At 41.8% G+C, this 18,844-nt stretch overlaps 1 protein-coding gene across 1 annotated transcript; it reads left to right on the forward strand.

The window, feature by feature from the left end:
* The first annotated feature begins 2,753 nt into the window (after positions 1 to 2,753).
* Positions 2,754 to 5,021, forward strand: LOC134484298 (Y-linked testis-specific protein 1-like). The gene is made up of 2 exons (NM_001447572.1): positions 2,754 to 2,927; positions 3,988 to 5,021. Exon 2 carries the CDS (start codon positions 4,065 to 4,067, stop codon positions 4,857 to 4,859), a length of 795 nt encoding a protein of 264 aa, NP_001434501.1. The 5' UTR covers positions 2,754 to 2,927; positions 3,988 to 4,064; the 3' UTR covers positions 4,860 to 5,021.
* Positions 5,022 to 18,844: the final 13,823 nt, after the last annotated feature.

Raw genomic sequence — 18,844 nt, forward strand, 5'->3', positions numbered from 1 at the left:
ATTTAACCTTTTTCCACAATAGCATCATTAATGGATCTTTATTTGTAGGTTGCATCCCTCTTGACCTAATCAATTCTTCACAACTACATTCCCACTGGAGATTAATCTTCAGAAAATAACTTTTGGGCGATCACATTCAAACCAGAGATGATCGTGAATATTTGGATATCTATATTGGGGGTGGGCATTATTCTTCCCACGTGGTGTACACTTAAGATCTCTAACTACCTCCTTCCCCACGGTAGCCTCACTGAATGACATGAATTCCGGGTTATTAATGAGGTCCAGACACCAAAGCTCATTGCAATTACCTGTGACCTGTATCAAGCTTGAAACAGCAAGAGTCACCTGTGGGAAGGAAAATATGAATAAACTTTATGGTATCGCTAAACTATAAACCCAGAATTTAATCAAAACATTGTTTTAGACTCGGCTCTCTTATATCGATGTTCTTTAAATGTACAAGTCAGTTGGCTTGCTTGTGACTTCTTGAACATGTTTATACTGTACATTAGCCATCTTTATCCTCACAACTCACCTCCATTTCCACCTGCACCCACCTACACACACACACACACACACACACACACAGACAGACACCCTGCTGCTCCCCTTCCTCTACCTAAATGCCCCTTTCACATAATATCCCTTATTAAAATCTAAATTTCGCAATCATCTGTTTGAGTCTGGCTTGTTTCACTTAACATATTGTATTTTACACTTCCATCTGTTTTTCTGAGAACAAATCCCTTTGCTCTTACACATAGACGAAAATCACATCAATGTGTATCACATTTTTAAGCCATTCATCCAGTGATCAACAGCTAAGGTTAGTCCAATGGCTTGACTATTGCACACAGTGTGGCAATCAGAATGGATGTGCAGGGGTCCTGGTTAGCTTTTATTGTCAGTTTGACTCAACCTGGGAAGAAGGAGCCTCAGGTGAAGAATTGCCTCCATCAAAATATCCTTTGGCCACATATGTAAGGAATTTTTTTGATGGTTTATGTGGAAGGGTCTAGCCCACTATGGGGAGTGTCCTCCCCTATGAAGGTGTCCCTGGGTTGTAGGAGGAGAGAATCTGAGTAGGTCATGGATAGCAATCCAGTACTCAGCATTTCTAAGTTGTCTCTGCTTCCTTTCCTGCCTCTAGAGTCCTGCCTGAGTTCCTGCTCCAACTTCCCTCAGTAACAGACTGGTACCTAGAAGCCTAGAGAGAGGAAACTTTCCTCCTCAAGTGGATGGCTATGATGAGATTATTCTTCTTGTTGCCTACTTGTTCTTCCCTTTTTTGAAATTTGTCTCTGTTTATTGTTCTTAGAAAGATGATATCACATGTTTTCTCATGGGCTCTCTGTCTCTCACCGTGTCTCTCTCTCTCTCTCTGTCTCTGTCTCTGTCTCTCTCTGTATTTGTGTGTTTCAGTGTGTATATGTGTATTTTTGTGTGTGTTTGTTTGTACATGTGTGTGTTAGTGTATGTATGTGTGTGTTTTTGTGTTTGTGTTTGTATGAGTGTGTCTGTGTGTATGTGCACATATGTGTGTGTGTGTGTGTGTGTGTGTGCTTTCCAGGTATAAAAAAAAATCCCCAAGGCTTTAAATCTCAGCAGGTGCCTAGAGAAGGAAGATGAAGGGGAGAAAAGGGGGAAATATCATGTCATTTGAGTTAACCACACATTGAGGTCAGCCACATAGTGAACCAACAGTCACATAATGGCAGAGTAGTCATAAGAGCAGAGAGAGAGTAAAACTCAAAGTGTGAAGGAAAATGTGCCTAAAACTATGATAGAGGGGAGAAAAAGAAGACGGTGCACTTAGAAAAGTGGACAGATTTTAGAAAGCTGCCATAAGTTGTTAAGTTCTAAGTACATTTAAAAAAATTATAATGTTAAAATGGAAGGGAATTATTGGGAAGAGGGGTAGAATTATTGGGAAGAGTGTAGTGGGGACAGGGGAGGGTTCTGAAAAGAATCCTTTTAAAGATCTGGAGAACTATGTGACACAAACAATTAAAGTGACCTGTAATTTGCAGGTAAATTCCATACTTACCTGAACCCAGTATTCTGTTTACCCATATTTCAAAAACAAAATTACCTCATCTATTTCATCCTTTTTTACTGCATTTGATCTAATAAATTCCTTGTAACCAGAAGTGCTGGAAAATTTTAAAGACATTTAATATATGACTGGTCGATATCGGGTTTATTATAAGTTTATTCTGATTTGGAAGCAGGTCCAGGATCTAATTTTACCTCGCTCTTTGCAAAGAATCCATAATTCATAATTGCCATTGACTTCAATACAAGGTATTTAATCCTGTCAAATTCCAGCTTTGTTTGAATAAAAATGGCCCTCCTCTAATTGTGGGTTTTGATAAAGCTAATTTTGGTGTGCTATCCAGTGTGCTGCCTCGGAGAGAGAACCTAGCAATATTTCTGATACGGAGAATGACTTAAAGATAACTAAAGAAAAGATAGGAGCTGGGAAAATAACCACCAAGGATGTTGGTGACTCAGAAACCAAAGATTTTTCAGAAAAAAAAAAAAGTATGAAAAGAGTTACTTGGGCAGACTGTGACTCGAGTCATCAGAATATTTGGGAGGGGACTTTATTTTGGGTCTCTTGGAGGCTACATGAGAAGCTAAAACCTAGATGCTGGAAGTTTCTAAGAGTAACTAGGGAATGAACAGGCCTGATAGGTCTTCTATGACGTAAGCAGAACCTGGATGATGTCACAGGGCACAAGGGCGGAGGTTGCGCATCTCTTCCACTTGGAGGCGCTAGACTACTTTAAGGTGGGTTCACTATCTTCACAGCGGTGTGTGAAAGCCAGTTCAGCTCCTGAACCCCACAACTGTTCAACAGCCTTTTGGTGCCTGACCGGTTTCAGAAGACAGAATCTGGACGACTAGGACATTTTCTTTCGGTAAATACGTTTATGAAGATAACTGGGACCCTTGTAGCCCAGAAAGCTAAAAGTTTTCCCTCGTACAGCAAGAAAACTTATGTTCTAATGTCTTCCAAGTTTGAGAGCTAGGCGGATGGTCTAGGCTAGTCAGTCTCCGGAGTTTATTATACTTTGCTAACAATATCTACTTCATAATTCCACTAAAATGCCAAACCTCCTCTCTGTGCCTGTGCATTTTAGGAGATAATATTTCTTTGTTTTTTGTTTGTTTGTTTTGTTGTTTTGTTTTTGTTTTTTTTTTCCGGAGCTGAGGACCGAACCCAGGGCCTTGTGCTTGCTAGGCAACTGCTCTACCACTGAGTTAAATCCCAACCCCAGTAGATACTATTTCTAAATGGCTGTTGTTGCCTACACAAAAGACTCTTGTTGTGGTTGAAAATGCAATAGCTTCGCAGAATAAACCTGGGACTTGGTCAGGATGCACAGTACAGAAAGCCAGTGGACTGGTGTGCATTGTCTCTGGGCAGATACTTGTGGATGTTGCCAAATAGCTCATAGTTAGAGGGTAGAAGAGGGGTGTGTCCACCCTTCTGGCTCCTTTGCCATCCTTTTTCTGTTCTGCTTGATTAAAGTGTGGATAGGGATACTTAATCCCACACTGACCTAGCCATTCAAGGAGATGTTCCTCAGCAGAGACAACGTGCCACGGGCTGAATAAATGTGTCTGAATATGTTATTCTGAGCTGTAGAGAACAATTTTTTTTATTTTTCTTTGAACTTTAAATTTGATTTATAAGACAGGGTTTTTCTGTGGGTAGCTTTGGCTATCCTGGAACTAATTCTGTAGACCAGCCTGGCCTTGATCTCACAGAGGTCTGCCTCCATCTTCTTCTGGAGTGCTGGAATTAAAGGTGTGCTCCACCATTGCCCAGCCCTCCTATGAACTGCTGATTATGACAGAATTAGATTCAGATGTTCAAACCTGTTTACCATCGCCTTGCTCACCTTGTCTGAAGTTCTCTTAGACAAGAGCCTTGGTCCAGCACCCTCCCCAACCCCACCCCCATTGTTCTTGCAGGTACTCATATGACAGAGGCACCAGCATTGTGTCTGGTTTAAGCAGGTGAGCTCTTCAAACCCAGGCCATGGGAAAGTATGAAGCCTGAATGCAGAACAATAGCCACAAGACAGTGGACCAGGAGTGCCGTGGCCTACCACACTAGGTCTACAGCCAAGAAGAAGAGGATGTCTCTGAGGAGGATGAGCACACCATCCTTCCAGAAGCGGAGGAGGAGGAGGCCTTCTCCCCAGGCTCTGGGGAATATTGTGGGCTGCAGAATATCTCATGGATGGAAGGAAGGTGATGAGCCCATCACTCAATGGAAGGCCATCGTTCTAGATCAACTGCCAACAAATCCCTCTCTCTATCTGGTCAAGTATGATGGAATTGATTGTGTCTACGGACTGGCACTTCACAGCGATGAGAGGATTTTAAAGCTGAAAGTCTTGACTCAGAAAGTAGTGTTTCCTCAAGTGAAAGATGCCCATCTCGCAAGTGCCATGGTTGGTCGAGCTGTGGAGCATAAATTTGAGGGCAAACATGGTTCTAAGGACAACTGGAGGGGAGTGGTCCTAGCCCAGGTGCCGATCATGAAGGACTGGTTTTACATCACCTACGAGAAAGATCCAGTCCTATATATCTATCAGCTGCTGGATGATTACACAGAAGGTAACCTCCGTATCATTCCAGAGATTACTCCAGCAGAGGTGAAGTCAGACGTTGACAGCGACATCTTAACAGGTCAATGGGTGCAGTTCACCAGAAGCGACGGGTCCAAAAAGATCGGCAAAGTCATTTACAAAGTTCTAGCCAAGCCTTCTGTTTACTTCATCAAGTTTGATGGCGACATCCACATCTATGTCTATAATCTGATGGAAAAGATTCGTTAAGATGAAATTCACAAATTGAGGGGGACATAAATGGGGAATTTATAAGATTGGGGAGAAAATGTTTGTTTTTCTGTGTTTCCGATACCCAAGGGCCTTTGACAACCCCAGTATATTTTCCAGTGAAATTTGTTTTTGCTCTAAAAATTAAAATCTGTGACGTGACGTGTTGTGTATGCACACTTTGGTGGAGGAGCCTGGCTGTGGTGGATGGAACATTGAGAGGAAGCCAGAAAGATCAAGTCTGTGAACACTAAGTCTATTGTCACATAGGCTAAAACAAACAGGACTGAGCTGGTCTGGTCTTTAGGGAGAGAAAAGAACTGGAGATGAGGCTTAGAGGAGCAGGGATAGCACTGGGAAAAAAAAACATGGATGTTTAGGAAGCAGAGGAGAGGGGCCAGAAATAGATAGACTCTCTGAGGTGAAGTGTGAGGGAGAAACAGACAGTTGGAGAAAGAGTGGCAGGTAACAGGGATGTGGTCTTGGAACTCAAGGGGAAACCCAATAAACTGATCCAGGCACACTCAGAATCAAAGAAGATCGGGGATTGTTTGACTAACAAAAATTAATGAAACCTGTTTCTCATCTGTAGATGTATTATTTTTAATTATGTGTGTAGGGGCAGAGCATGAAAACAGGAGACCACAGAGACAAGAATATTCAGAACCCCTGGAGTTGAAATTAAAGGTGGTTGGGAGCCATTGGACATGAGCTCAAAGAACAAATCCAAATCCTCTTTCAAAACAGATGAGCTCTTAATCCATTGCTTATCTCTCCAGGCCCCTAAAGTCATCTTTTTAAGTAAATCCAAACTTCACATGCAGAGAAGAGACCAGGATGAGGGTAAGGAAGATTAAATTGATGGAGATGTGGGAGAAAGACTAAAGAACACATGAGGGAGTAGAGGACACTGAGGGATGAAGGAACTCCAAGATGGAGTTCTCAAAAAGTGAAGCAGGAGGCCCAGGAAGAACAGAAAGGGTGTAGAATGAGTTGAACTTGGGCTGAATCCATATTGGTCTCTTTGGTTCCTTAAAGAACAGCCAAGCCATCACTACAGAAGGTGGATGTGAGGTGGAGGAATCCCTGGAGGACATTTTGACTAGGATAACTCAAGAGTAGTGAATGCCAAATTAAGTTTATATCTATCAATTCCTGAAAATATCATTAAGCCCATTTTTTGTATGATCAGTAAAAAGTAATTTAAAAAAGAACACGAGGATGCCATGAGCTTATGTCAGGTGTTACGTGGATCCTGTTTTTAGCTTCCCTGAGCACTGTTAGACTCTTTTGGATCCTGTATTATTTTTTGAGGTCTCTTCTCAATGCCCATAGATGACCACAAAGAGCTCCTGCACTGGCTTGTTTTGCATGACTCTCCTTCGACTGGATGGCTTCCTACACACCTGTGGGCTCTTATACCTTATCTACCCCCAGGAAGTTCCCATCTTTTACTCACATGAAAACTTATCTTCAGAAAACTTTTGGTGGTGCCTCCAATGCAGTGGTGCTGAGCTCTTTCCTGTGCCATTAGCTGTGACTTTAAAATGCTTTGTGGTTCCCGACCATGTAGCTCTCTCCTCCTGAGAAGCCCCTGTGCACTACATGGCGTCTCTCTGAGCCACATCTAAACTCCAAGAGTTTCTTTGGAGACAACCTTATCTTCGACATATTCATTGTTGTTTCTTCCCTAAAGAATAAGTTTTTCACAGCAGGACTTGAAAATACTTTCTATCATTGACTAATTCTGCTATGTGGGAGTTTTTATACTGGCTGGTTGTCTGACGGTTTCATTGCTGCGAAAAGACACCATGACCAAGGCAACTTATAAGGGACAACATTTTTTTTTCGGTTCTTTTTTTAGAGCTGGGCAACGAACCCAGGGCCTTGCTCTTCCTGGGCAAGCGCTCTACCACTGAGCTAAATCCTCAACCCCAAGGGACAACAATTAATTAGGGCAGGCTTTCAGATTCAGAAGTTCAGTCTATTTTCATCAAGGCAGGTGTCATGAAAGCGTCTAGACAGACATGGTATTGTAGAAGAAGCATATCCCTCCACAGTGATATGCTTCCTCCAACAACACCACACCTACTCCCATAAGGCCACACCTCCTACTTGTGCCACACTTCCCATGGAAAAATCACATTCTAAACACCACCCTAATTTTATGCCAACTTGACACAAGCTAGAGTCATCAGAGAAGAGGGCGCCTCATTTGAGAACATTCCTATATAAGATCCAAGTGTAGGGTATTTTCTTAGTGATTTGTGGGGGAGGGCCCGGCCCACTGTGAGCGGCACCATTCCTAGACTGGTGGTCCTGGGTTCTATAAGAAAGCAAGCTAAGCAAGACATGAGGAGCAAGACAGTAAGCAGTGACACTCCATAGCCTCTGCCTCAGTTCCTGCCTCCAGAATCCTGTCCTGTTTGAGTTCCTATCCCAACTTCCTTTGGTGATGAGCAGCATTGTAGAAGTGTAAGCTGAATAAACCTTTTCCTCCCTAACTTGCTCTTTTGGTCACGATGTTTCCTTACAACAATAGAAACCCTTAGTAAGACAATTTCTTATAGAAACAGTGTGTCTAGTAGAGCCACAGACTGTTACATCATAACCAGAAATAGAAATGTATAGACACTTTGTTTTAATTTAAAGGTAAGACTTGCTCATGTACTGATCTGTGAAGTTCTAGTTTGTTTCCTTCTCTCTGTGATGAATGCCATGATCAAAACTATCTTGGGTAGGAAAGGGTTATTTGCCTTACAGGTTACAGACCATCACTGAGGGAAACCAGAACAGGAGCTTGAAGCGGTAACAAGGAGCACTGCTTGTTGCCTTGCTCCCTGTCTCAGTCATTATTCTGTTGCTGTGAAGAGACAACATGGTCAAGGCAACTACTATAAATAAAAGCATGTAATGGAGGCTACCTTACAGTTTCAGAAGTCTGTTCCATCATAATGGCAGGGAGAATAACACTGGAGCAATAGAGAGCTACTGCTCTGTAAGGAGAGAGAGAGAGAAAGAGAGAGAGAGAGAGAGAGAGAGAGAGAGAGAGAGAGAGAGAGAGAGAGAGGGAGGGAGGGAGGGAGGGAGAGAGAGAGAGAGAGAGAGAGAGAGAGAGAGAGAGAGAGAGAGAGACTGACACTCTGCGAAAGCATGGGGATCTTGAAAAATCAAACCCCACCCTTGTCAAAACACCCACTTCCTCCAATGAGGCCACACCTCTTAATCCTTCTAATCCTTGAAAATAGTTACTCCCTGTTAACTAAATATTCAAATATATGACTGTGGGAGTCTTTCTTATTCAAAACACCACACTCACCGTGGCTTTCTAAATTACTATTTCTTACAGCCTAAAAGGCTATTCTTTTTATACATGACTACTGATGAACTTGCCCAAAATGGTGGGCCCTCCCACAATAATCATTAATCAAGAAAATGTTCCATAGACTTACCCAATGACTAATCTATTGGAGGCAGTCCTTGAATTGTTCTGTCTTCTCAGTTGACTCCAGATTGTCAAATTGGGAAAAAAAAATTAAAAAAAGAGAGAGAGAGAGACCCAGCACTGTAATGTTTCTCTTACTCCATGTTACATACTCACCACCAGCCACTCTCTTCTCTCAGTGTATAGACCCACTTCCCTGTATGGCAGAACTGAAGAGTAACTACTGTCACAAACATGAATTCTGGAGGATATATGACAAGAGATGAATACATTCTACAGCTCCCAACGCCAAGAAAATGCATTTTAGTGTATGCTACACTTACTGGGAGACTGTCAGTCAATGGCCATATAATGGGTCACAGTAGATTACAGAACCAAAACTCACAACCTACATATCATCTACTCTCAGCAGGAGACATAACCCTTTCTCAAAACCCATGAATCTATATGTACGCTTAGATTTTTTCAAAACCTACATTATTTAGGGTTCTAAAACACTTCAACCAACCTTCTAGCCCACCAACCAGAGGTAGCAGAGAGAGAAAGATGATAGGAAAAGGTTGAGAGTTGTGAACCTATTTAGAAGTAATTCTTTGGGGTAACTCCAATCTTCATTGTGCAGTACTATCCAATAGCAAATGCAAAAAAAAGGAATCAGTAGCAGTGCCTTGATCTGGCAGAGACAACAAGGCTCTAACCAACCAACAAGAAGCAGCAGAAGCATCCAGAAGCAGCCCGAATAGCACAGGTTCTTTTGTGCATTTCTCATTGCGGAACAAAGACCAGCAAAGACCATCGAAGCCTTGCAAGGTTTAGCAATGTAAAAATGTCCTCTCCCTTTCTGTGGGATTATATTTATGTTCTCCATAAACATCCTGTCCCTATTCAAGTGTGTGCTCCAGTGAAATATCATATGCCATCTCATGTGTCTGCTTCAGCAAAATATCCTCTCCTAACATAGCTTCCAGAAAAACATCCTGTGACACAAGTGAGTTTCCAAAGAAACCAAAATTTTTCCACTTCATCTAGCCTTATCTCCCACTCGACCATGACATCGCAAATGCAGTCTTGCAAGGCTCCTATGCCTCAGCTCCATCAGCCGCTGGAGCTCCTGCAACTGAAGTCAATGAAACTCAGCCCCTTTCGTGAGCACAACCTTCAGTTATCCCCATATACATTGTGCTCTCTCCATCTTTGCTCGCAGTCAATAGCTGTCCAACTTCCAGACAACTCAGCTGTGACCAGAAAAACCCTCATCAATAGCCAATGAATTTGACTTGATTTTTTTTTCCCTGACGGAATGGTGTGTTCTCCCTGCATGATTACACTGGTGTCTGGGTCATCTGTAATAAAACCCACTACTATTAAGACCAAAGTCACAGGAACTATGACAAATAGCAAATCACACGACAAGCTACATAGTTGTCCAAGCCTTTTCTGCAGCCTTATTGAAGTATAATTTACATACTTAAAAAATCCATTTATTTAAGTGTGTAATTTAATGATTTTACAGCAAAATTTATAACTTCCTTCCCTTTTTTAATACTCATTTCCACTAGTTCATATGATGTCGAAGTATATTAAAAACACAGAAGTGAAGTCAGGAGAAGGACCAGAGCGGGAAGCAGGAGGTTCTTGATTTGTTAGACAACAGATACATTGTCAGAATTGTCTGGATAAAACCACTTGGGAAACATTGGGTCTTCTCTTAGCGTGCAGCCTCCAGACAAAGAGTTTAAAGACTAAGTCATGGGTCCTCCTACATCAAATCCAGACCTGACCTGGTATGGTCAGCATCACTTTTGGCCACTTTCATGTTAATCCCATTCATCACTCTTACAAGTTGCCTAGCAACTCATAGTAAACAAACTTATTTTCATTCATGGTTTCATAGGTTTCAGTCCATGGTCACATGATCATGAAAGGGGCACGATAGAACTCAACTACTAACCTCACTGGCATCCAGGAATCATCAACACAGGAAGAGACCAAGGACAAAAAACACCCTCCAAGACATGTTGCAAATGACTAAGTTCCTTAATTTCCTATCTCCTAGTTTCCTGCCACCTTCATACACATCCATCAATAGATGAACTCATTGATTACAGCACACAGGGTCCAATTGCTTTTCATAGTCCCACCTTTGAAAATTATACTGGGATGGTGTGTATCTTAAACCCATAGGGTACAGCCAGAAGGTTGTGTAAGATGTCTAAACTTCACCTCACACTAGAAACAGCTGGGTAGGTTTCTCAACATCTCCTATTTCTTTCTGGTACTCAGCTACACCATGTCTTCATTGCAGCATTTTGTCTGGGGTGAGATACCATCAGCAGTCAATTGTAAAGATGCCCCCCACCATGTGTTGGTTTGAATGTATAATGGGACATCTATAATATAGACACACACACATATACACAGACTCACAGAGAGAGGCAAAAAGGGAAGGAGTTGAGTCTTAGGAACCCTCAAGGAAGAAGGAGTGGAAATATAAGATACAGATGTTAGTGAGAACCAGAACAAAGCAGTGTCTTCTATACACGACAGGACCACTATCCCTCAGCCCTAGCTGACAGAAAAGGGAGAGTCAGTTTTCTTCAAAGATATAGCTGGTGATAAGCTGGCCAGGCTACAGTGGCCCAATGCCCATGAATTTATGGGCAGCATAAATGACTTCAGTGTGTTATTACAGAGGGGAGATAGAGAGCTTGAATTAGGGAAAAGGGATTAGGTGTAGATGGACCTGGGAGGAGTTAGGAAGAGAAGTGAAAAGTAAATTCTATCATTATATAATGTGCAAAGTTCTCAAGGAACTAATAAAAGTGGTTTTTAAAATACCATATCTGGCGCAGCAGTGCTCTGCTCCCAAACCCCGTGGGAGAGAGACCTCACCGCCTGGTCAGGTGGGCACTCCTGAGGCTGCAGAGCGGAGGAGACCACCAACACTGCCCACCACTGCCCACATCCCTGGCCCAAGAGGAAACTGTATAAGGCCTCTGGGTTCCCGTAGGGGAGGGCCCAGGAGCGGCAGGACCCCTGCGCCTGAGACACCGCCGGAACCTGAAGGAAACAGACCGGACAAACAGTTCTCTGCACCCAAATCCCATGGGATGGAGAGCTAAACCTACAGAGAGGCAGACACGCCTGGGAAACCAGAAGAGACTGCACTCTGCGCACATCCAGTCGCCAGAGGAAAACACCAAACGCCATCTGGAACCCTGGTGCACGGAGGCTCCCGGAAAGAGCGGCGCAGATCTTCCCGGTTGCTGCCGCCGTGGAGAGGACTTAGGCAGTACGCCACGAGCACACTTGAGACTCGGAACCTCAGGTAGGACCAACTTTTCCCCTGCAAGTGACCTGCCTGGTGAACTCAAGACACAGGCCCACAGGAACAGCTAAAGTGCTGTAGAGAGGAAAAACTACAAGCCTGAAAGCAGAACACTCTGTCCCCATAACTGGCTGAAAGAAAACAGGAAAACAGGTCTACAGCACTCCTGACACACAGGCTTATAGGACAGTCTAGCCACTGTCAGAAATAGCAGAACAAAGTAACACTAGAGATAATCAGATGGGGAGAGGCAAGCGCAGGAACCCAAGCAACAGAAACCAAGACTACATGACATCATCGGAGCCCAATTCTCCCACCAAAATAAACATGGAATATCCAAACACACCAGAAAAGCAAGATCTAGTTTCCAAATCATATTTGATCATGATGCTAGAGGCCTTCAAGAAAGATGTGAAGAACTCCCATAGAGAACAAGTAGAAGCCTACAGAGAAGAATCGCAAAAATGCCTGAAAGAATTCCGGGAAAACACAATCAAATAGTTGAAGGAATTAAAAATGGAAATAGAAGCAATCAAGAAAGAACACATGGAAACAACCCTGGATATAGAAAATCAAAAGAAGAGACAAGGAGCTGTAGATAGAAGCCTCACCAACAGAATACAAGAGATGGAAGAGAGAATCTCGGGAGCAGAAAATTCCCTAGAAATCATTGACTCAACTGTCAAAGATAATGTAAAGCGGAAAAAGCTAATGGTCCAAAACATACAGGAAATCCAGGACTCAATGAAAAGATCAAACCTAAGAATAATAGGTATAGAAGAGAGTGAAGGCTCACAGCTCAAAGGACCAGTAAATATCTTCAACAAAATCATAGAAGAAAACTTCCCTAACCTAAAAAAAGAGATACCCATAGACATACAAGAAGCCTACAGAACTCCAAATAGATTGGACCAGAAAAGAAACACCTCCCGTCACATAATAGTCAAAACACCAAACGCACAAAATGAAGAAAGAATATTAAAAGCAGTAAGGGAAAAAGGTCAAGTAACATATAAAGGCAGACCTATCAGAATCACACCAGACTTTTCGCCAGAAACTATGAAGGCCAGAAGATCCTGGACAGATGTCATACAGACCCTAAGAGAACACAAGTGCCAGCCCAGGTTACTGTATCCTGCAAAACTCTCAATTAACATAGATGGAGAAACCAAGATATTCCATGACAAAAGAAAATTTACACAATATCTTTCTACAAATCCAGCACTACAAAGGATAATAAAGGGTAAAGCCCAACATAAGGAGGCAAGCTATACCCTAGAAGAAGCAAGAAACTAATCGTCTTGGCAACAAAACAAAGAGAAGAAAAGCACACAAACATAACCTCACATCCAAATATGAATATAACAGGAAGCAATAATCACTATCCCTTAATATCTCTCAACATCAATGGCCTCAACTCCCCAATAAAAAGACATAGATTAACAAACAGGATACGCAACGAGGACCCTGCATTCTGCTGCCTATAGGAAACACACCTCAGAGACAAAGACAGACACTACCTCATGGTGAAAGGCTGGAAAACAACTTTCCAAGCAAATGGTCAGAAGAAGCAAGCTGGAGTAGCCATTCTAATATCAAATAAAATCAATTTTCAATTAAAAGTCATCAAAAAAGATAAGGAAGGACACTTCATATTCATCAAAGGAAAAATCAACCAAGATGAACTCTCAATCCTAAATATCTATGCCCCAAATACAAGGGCACCTACATATGTAAAAGAAACCTTACTAAAGCTCAAAACACACATTGCACCTCACACAAATATAGTGGGAGATTTCAACACCCCACTCTCATCAATGGACAGATCATGGAAACAGAAATTACACAGAGACGTAGACAGACTAAGAGAAGTCATGAGCCAAATGGACTTAACAGATATTTATATAACATTCTATCCTAAAGCAAAAGGATATACCTTCTTCTCAGCTCCTCATGGTACTTTCTCCAAAATTGACCATACAGTTGGTCAAAAAATGGGCCTCAACAGGTACAGAAAGATAGAAATAATCCCATGCGTGCTATCAGACCACCACGGCCTAAAACTGGACTTCAATATCAATAAGGGAAGAATGCCCACATATACATGGAAATTGAACAATGCTCTACTCAATGATAACCTAGTCAAGGAAGAAATAAAGAAAGAAATTAAAAACTTTTTAGAATTTAATGAACATGAAGGTACAACATACCCAAACTTATGGTACACAATGAAAGCTGTGCTAAGAGGAAAACTCATAGCGCTGAGTGCCTGCAGAAAGAAACAGGAAAGAGCATATGTCAGCAGCTTGACAGCACACCTAAAAGCTCTAGAACAAAAAGAAGCAAATACACCCAGGAGGAGTAGAAGGCAGGAAATAATCAAACTCAGAGCTGAAATCAACCAAGTAGAAACAAAAAGGACCATAGAAAGAATCAACAGAACCAAAAGTTGGTTCTTTGAGAAAATCAACAAGATAGATAAACCCTTACCCGGACTAACGAGAGGACACAGAGAGTGTGTCCAACTTAACAAAATCAGAAATGAAAAGGGAGACATAACTACAGATTCAGAGGAAATTCAAAAAATCATCAGATCTTACTATAAAAGCCTATATTCAAGAAAACTTGAAAATCTACAGGAAATGGACAATTTCCTAGACAAATATCAGGTACGGAAGTTAAATCAGGAACAGATAAACCAGTTAAAAAACCCCATAACTTCTAAAGAAATAGAAGCAGTCATTAAAGGTCTCCCAACCAAATAGAGCCCAGGTCCAGACGGGTTTAGTGCAGAATTCTATCAAACCTTCATAGAAGACCTCATACCAATATTATCCAAACAATTCCACAAAATTGAAACAGATGGATCACTCCCGAATTCCTTCTATGAAGCCACAATTACTCTTATACCTAAACCACACAAAGACCCAACAAAGAAAGAGAACTTCAGACCAATTTCCCTTATGAATATCGACGCAAAAATACTCAATAAAATTCTGGCAAAACGAATCCAAGAGCACATCAAAACAATCATCCACCATGATCAAGTAGGCTTCATCCCAGGCATGCAGGGATGGTTTAATATACGGAAAACCATCAACGTGATCCATTATATAAACAAACTGAAAGAACAAAACCACATGATCATTTCTTTAGATGCTGAGAAAGCATTTGACAAAATTCAACACCCCTTCATGATAAAAGTCCTGGAAAGAATAATAATTCAAGGCCCATACCTAAACATAGTAAAAGACATATACAGCAAACCAGTTGCTAACATTAAACTAAATGGAGAGAAATTTTAATCAATCCCACTAAAATCAGGGACTAGACAAGGCTGCCCACTCTCTCCCTACTTATTCAATATAGTTCTTGAAGTTCTAGCCAGAGCAATCAGACAACAAAAGGAGGTTAAGGGGATACAGATCGGAAAAGAAGAAGTCAAAATATCACTATTTGCAGATGATATGATAGTTTATTTAAGTGATCCCAAAAGTTCCACCAGTGAACTACTAAAGCTGATAAACAACTTCAGCAAAGTGGCTGGGTATAAAATTAACTCAAATAAATCAGTTGCCTTCCTCTACACAAAAGAGAAACAAGCCGAGAAAGAAATTAGGGAAACGACACCCTTCATAATAGACCCAAATAATATAAAGTACCTCGGTGTGACTTTAACCAAGCAAGTAAAGATCTGTACAATAAGAACTTCAAGACACTGAAGAAAGAAATTGAAGAAGACCTCAGAAGATGGAAAGATCCCCCATGCTCATGGATTGGCAGGATCAATATAGTAAAAATGGCCATTTTACCAAAAGCGATCTACAGATTCAATGCAATCCCCATCAAAATACCAATCCAATTCTTCAAAGAGTTAGACAGAACAATTTGCAAATTCATCTGGAATAACAAAAAACCCAGGATAGCTAAAACTATCCTCAACAATAAAAGGACTTCAGGGGGAATCACTATCCCTGAACTCAAGCAGTATTACAGATAAAAAGTGCATGGTATTGGCACAGAGACAGACAGATAGACCAATGGAATAGAATTGAAGACCCAGAAATGAATCCACACACCTATGGTCACTTGATTTTTGACAAAGGAGCCAAAACCATCAAATGGAAAAAAGATAGCATTTTCAGCAAATGGTGCTGGTTCAACTGGAGGTCAACATGTAGAAGAATGCAGATCGATCCATTCTTATCACCCTGTACAAAGCTTAAGTCCAAGTGGATCAAGGACCTCCACATCAAACCTGATACACTCAAACTTATAGAAGAAAAACTAGGGAAGCATCTGGAACACATGGGCACTGGAAAAAATTTCCTGAACAAAACACCAATGGCTTATGCTCTAAGATCAAGAATTGACAAATGGGATCTCATAAAACTGCAAAGCTTCTGTAAGGCAAAGGACACCATGGTTAGGACAAAACGGCAACCAACAGATTGGGAAAAGATCTTTACCAATCCTACAACAGATAGTGGCTGTATATCCAAAATATACAAAGAACTCAAGAAGTTAGACCGCAGGGAGACAAATAACCCTATTAAAAAATGGGGTACAGAGCTAAACAAAGAATTCACAGCTGAGGAATGCCGAATGGCTGAGAAACACCTAAAGAAATGTTCAACATCTTTAGTCATAAGGGAAATGCAAATCAAAACAACCCTGAGATTTCACCTCACACCAGTGAGAATGGCTAAGATCAAAAACTCAGGTGACAGCAGATGCTGGCGAGGATGCGTAGAAAGAGGAACACTCCTCCATTGTTGGTGGGATTGCAGACTGGTACAACCATTCTGGAATTCAGTCTGGAGGTTCCTCAGAAAATTGGACATTGAACTGCCTGAGGATCCAGCTATACCACTCTTGGGCATATACCCAAAAGATGCCCCAACATATACAAAAGGCACGTGCTCCACTATGTTCATCGCAGCCTTATTTATAATAGCCAGAAGCTGGAAAGAACCCAGATGCCCTTCAACAGAGGAATGGATACAGAAAATGTGGTACATCTGCACAATGGAATATTACTCAGCTATCAAAATAACGGCTTTATGAAATTCGTAGGCAAATGGTTGGAACTGGAAAATATCATCCTGAGTGAGCTAACCCAAACACAGAAAGACATACATGATATGCACTCACTGATAAGTGGCTATTAGCCCAAATGCTTGAATTACTCTAGATGCCTAGCACAAACGAAACTCAAGATGGATGATCAAAATGTGAATGCTTCACTCCTTCTCTAACAAGGGAACAAGAATACCTATGGCAGGGAAGAGAGAGGCAAAGATTAAAACAGAGACTGAAGGAACTCGCATTCAGAGCCTGCCCCACATGTGGCCCATACATATACAGCAACCCCATTAGAAAAGATGGATGAAGCAAAGAATGGAGACCGACAGGAGCCGGATGTAGATCTCTCCTGAGAGACACAGCCAGAATACAGCAAATACAGAGGCGAATGCCAGCAGCAAACCACTAAACTGAGAATAGGACCCCCGTTGAAGAAATCAGAGAAAGAACTGGAAGAGCTTGAAGGGGCTCGAGACCCCGTATGTACAACAATGCCAAGCAACCAGAGCTTCCAGGGACTAAGCCACTACCTAAAGACTATGCATGGACTGATCCTGGACTCTGTCCTCATAGGTAGCAAAGAATATCCTAGAAAGAGCACCAGTGGAAGGGGAAGCCCTGGGTCCTGCTAAGACTGAACCCCCAGTAAACTAGACTGGTGGGGGGAGGGCGGCAATGGGGGGATGGTTTGGAGGGGAACACCCATAAGGAAGGGGAGCGGGGAGTGGGATGTTTACCCGGAAACCAAAGAATTATTATTACGTATTAAATAAATTTTAAAAAATTAAAAAAAATGTTAAAAATAAAAAAAATATGATACATATATATACATGTACATATGTGTATATATATATATATATATATATATATATATATATAACAAAAAAAATACCATATCTGTACTGAACACATACAAACCATTTTTCTTGTCATCTCCTAAATAACAGCCCCTCATTATTTCATTTCATTAAGTACAAAAGTAATTCAGAGATTATTTAAAATGTAGGAGGATGTGGGGAGTTGGCAGAGGGGTAAAGCTAAGTGTGTGGTCACACTTGCAAAGACCAGTGCTTGGAATGGGAACAGGAGGATGACGGGGGCTTCCTGACAGTGAGCCTCACCTCAGGTTCAGCAAGGGACCTTGTCACAAGGGAATAAGTAGGTAGTGAAGGAGCAGAACATGCTCTACACTACTCCAGTGTTGGGAGCAGCCTTGAGATGGTGAAAGCAGCCTTCAGGTTAAAAAGCAATTGTGTTCTAGCCTTATGGTAGAATAATAAGCAATAGTCTTCAGGTTAAAAAGCAATTATATTTTAGCCCTATGATAGAACAAAAAGCAATAGCCTTAGGTTAGATCAAAGCAGCACCTGTAGCTATACATAAATTCAATAGATAGCATAAATCTAGGTGTCAGATCACTGAGTACCGGTGGTCAGGGACTGATGGTCAGGTCACTAAGCAACCCACCCTGCCTTTCCCCCGCTTGGCCGATTTACCCAGACAATATCCTGGTTATCAAGCCAGGCTATTCTTTTTGGTCACCCAACCTCTCCCCACATTTTGCTTCTACCAGTATATCTTCAGCCTGAGAAAAATTAAATATTGTCAGCTTGATCAGACTTCTTGACTTGCTGTCCGTTCTTTGCGTGTCTTGTCCCCCATTCTCTCCTAGGTGGACCCCAGACCCTGGTCGACTGCCCTGCGGGTCGGGGCAACTGGCGCCTGAACAGGGACCCCCTGGGGGTCACAGAGGAGAGAATGCTGCTCATCAGTAAGGACAGGCCTTTCCAGTGACTTTGGATCGCTAGGACGCCATGGAACACCCGCCGTGAGACAGTCCGGGAGGAGTTCATAGCGCGGCGCAGATCTTAAGGTTAGTAAGTGATGGGACAAACATTTACAAAGCAGTCACTATTTGTGATAGGACTGAAGGAGTCACTCAAGACGCGAGGAATTAGGGTTAAAAAGAAGGATTTAATAAAATTTTTAGATTTGGAAGAAGATATATGTCCCTGGTTTCCCCGGGAAGGGACAATTGATCAAAAAAGGTGGCTCAGACTTGGAGATTGTTTTAAAGATTTTTATGAGGTTCTTGGTCCTACGAAAATTCCAGTCACTGCCTTCAGT

This window comes from Rattus norvegicus, chromosome Y (assembly GCF_021556685.1).
Source record: "Rattus norvegicus strain SHRSP/BbbUtx chromosome Y, alternate assembly SHRSP_T2T, whole genome shotgun sequence".
In the NCBI taxonomy this organism is placed as follows: domain Eukaryota; kingdom Metazoa; phylum Chordata; class Mammalia; order Rodentia; family Muridae; genus Rattus; species Rattus norvegicus.

Coding starts and splice junctions, on each gene's coding strand:
- LOC134484298 (NM_001447572.1), top strand. CDS start 4,065: ATGAAGCCTGAATGCAGAACAATAGCCACAAGACAGTGGACCAGGAGT.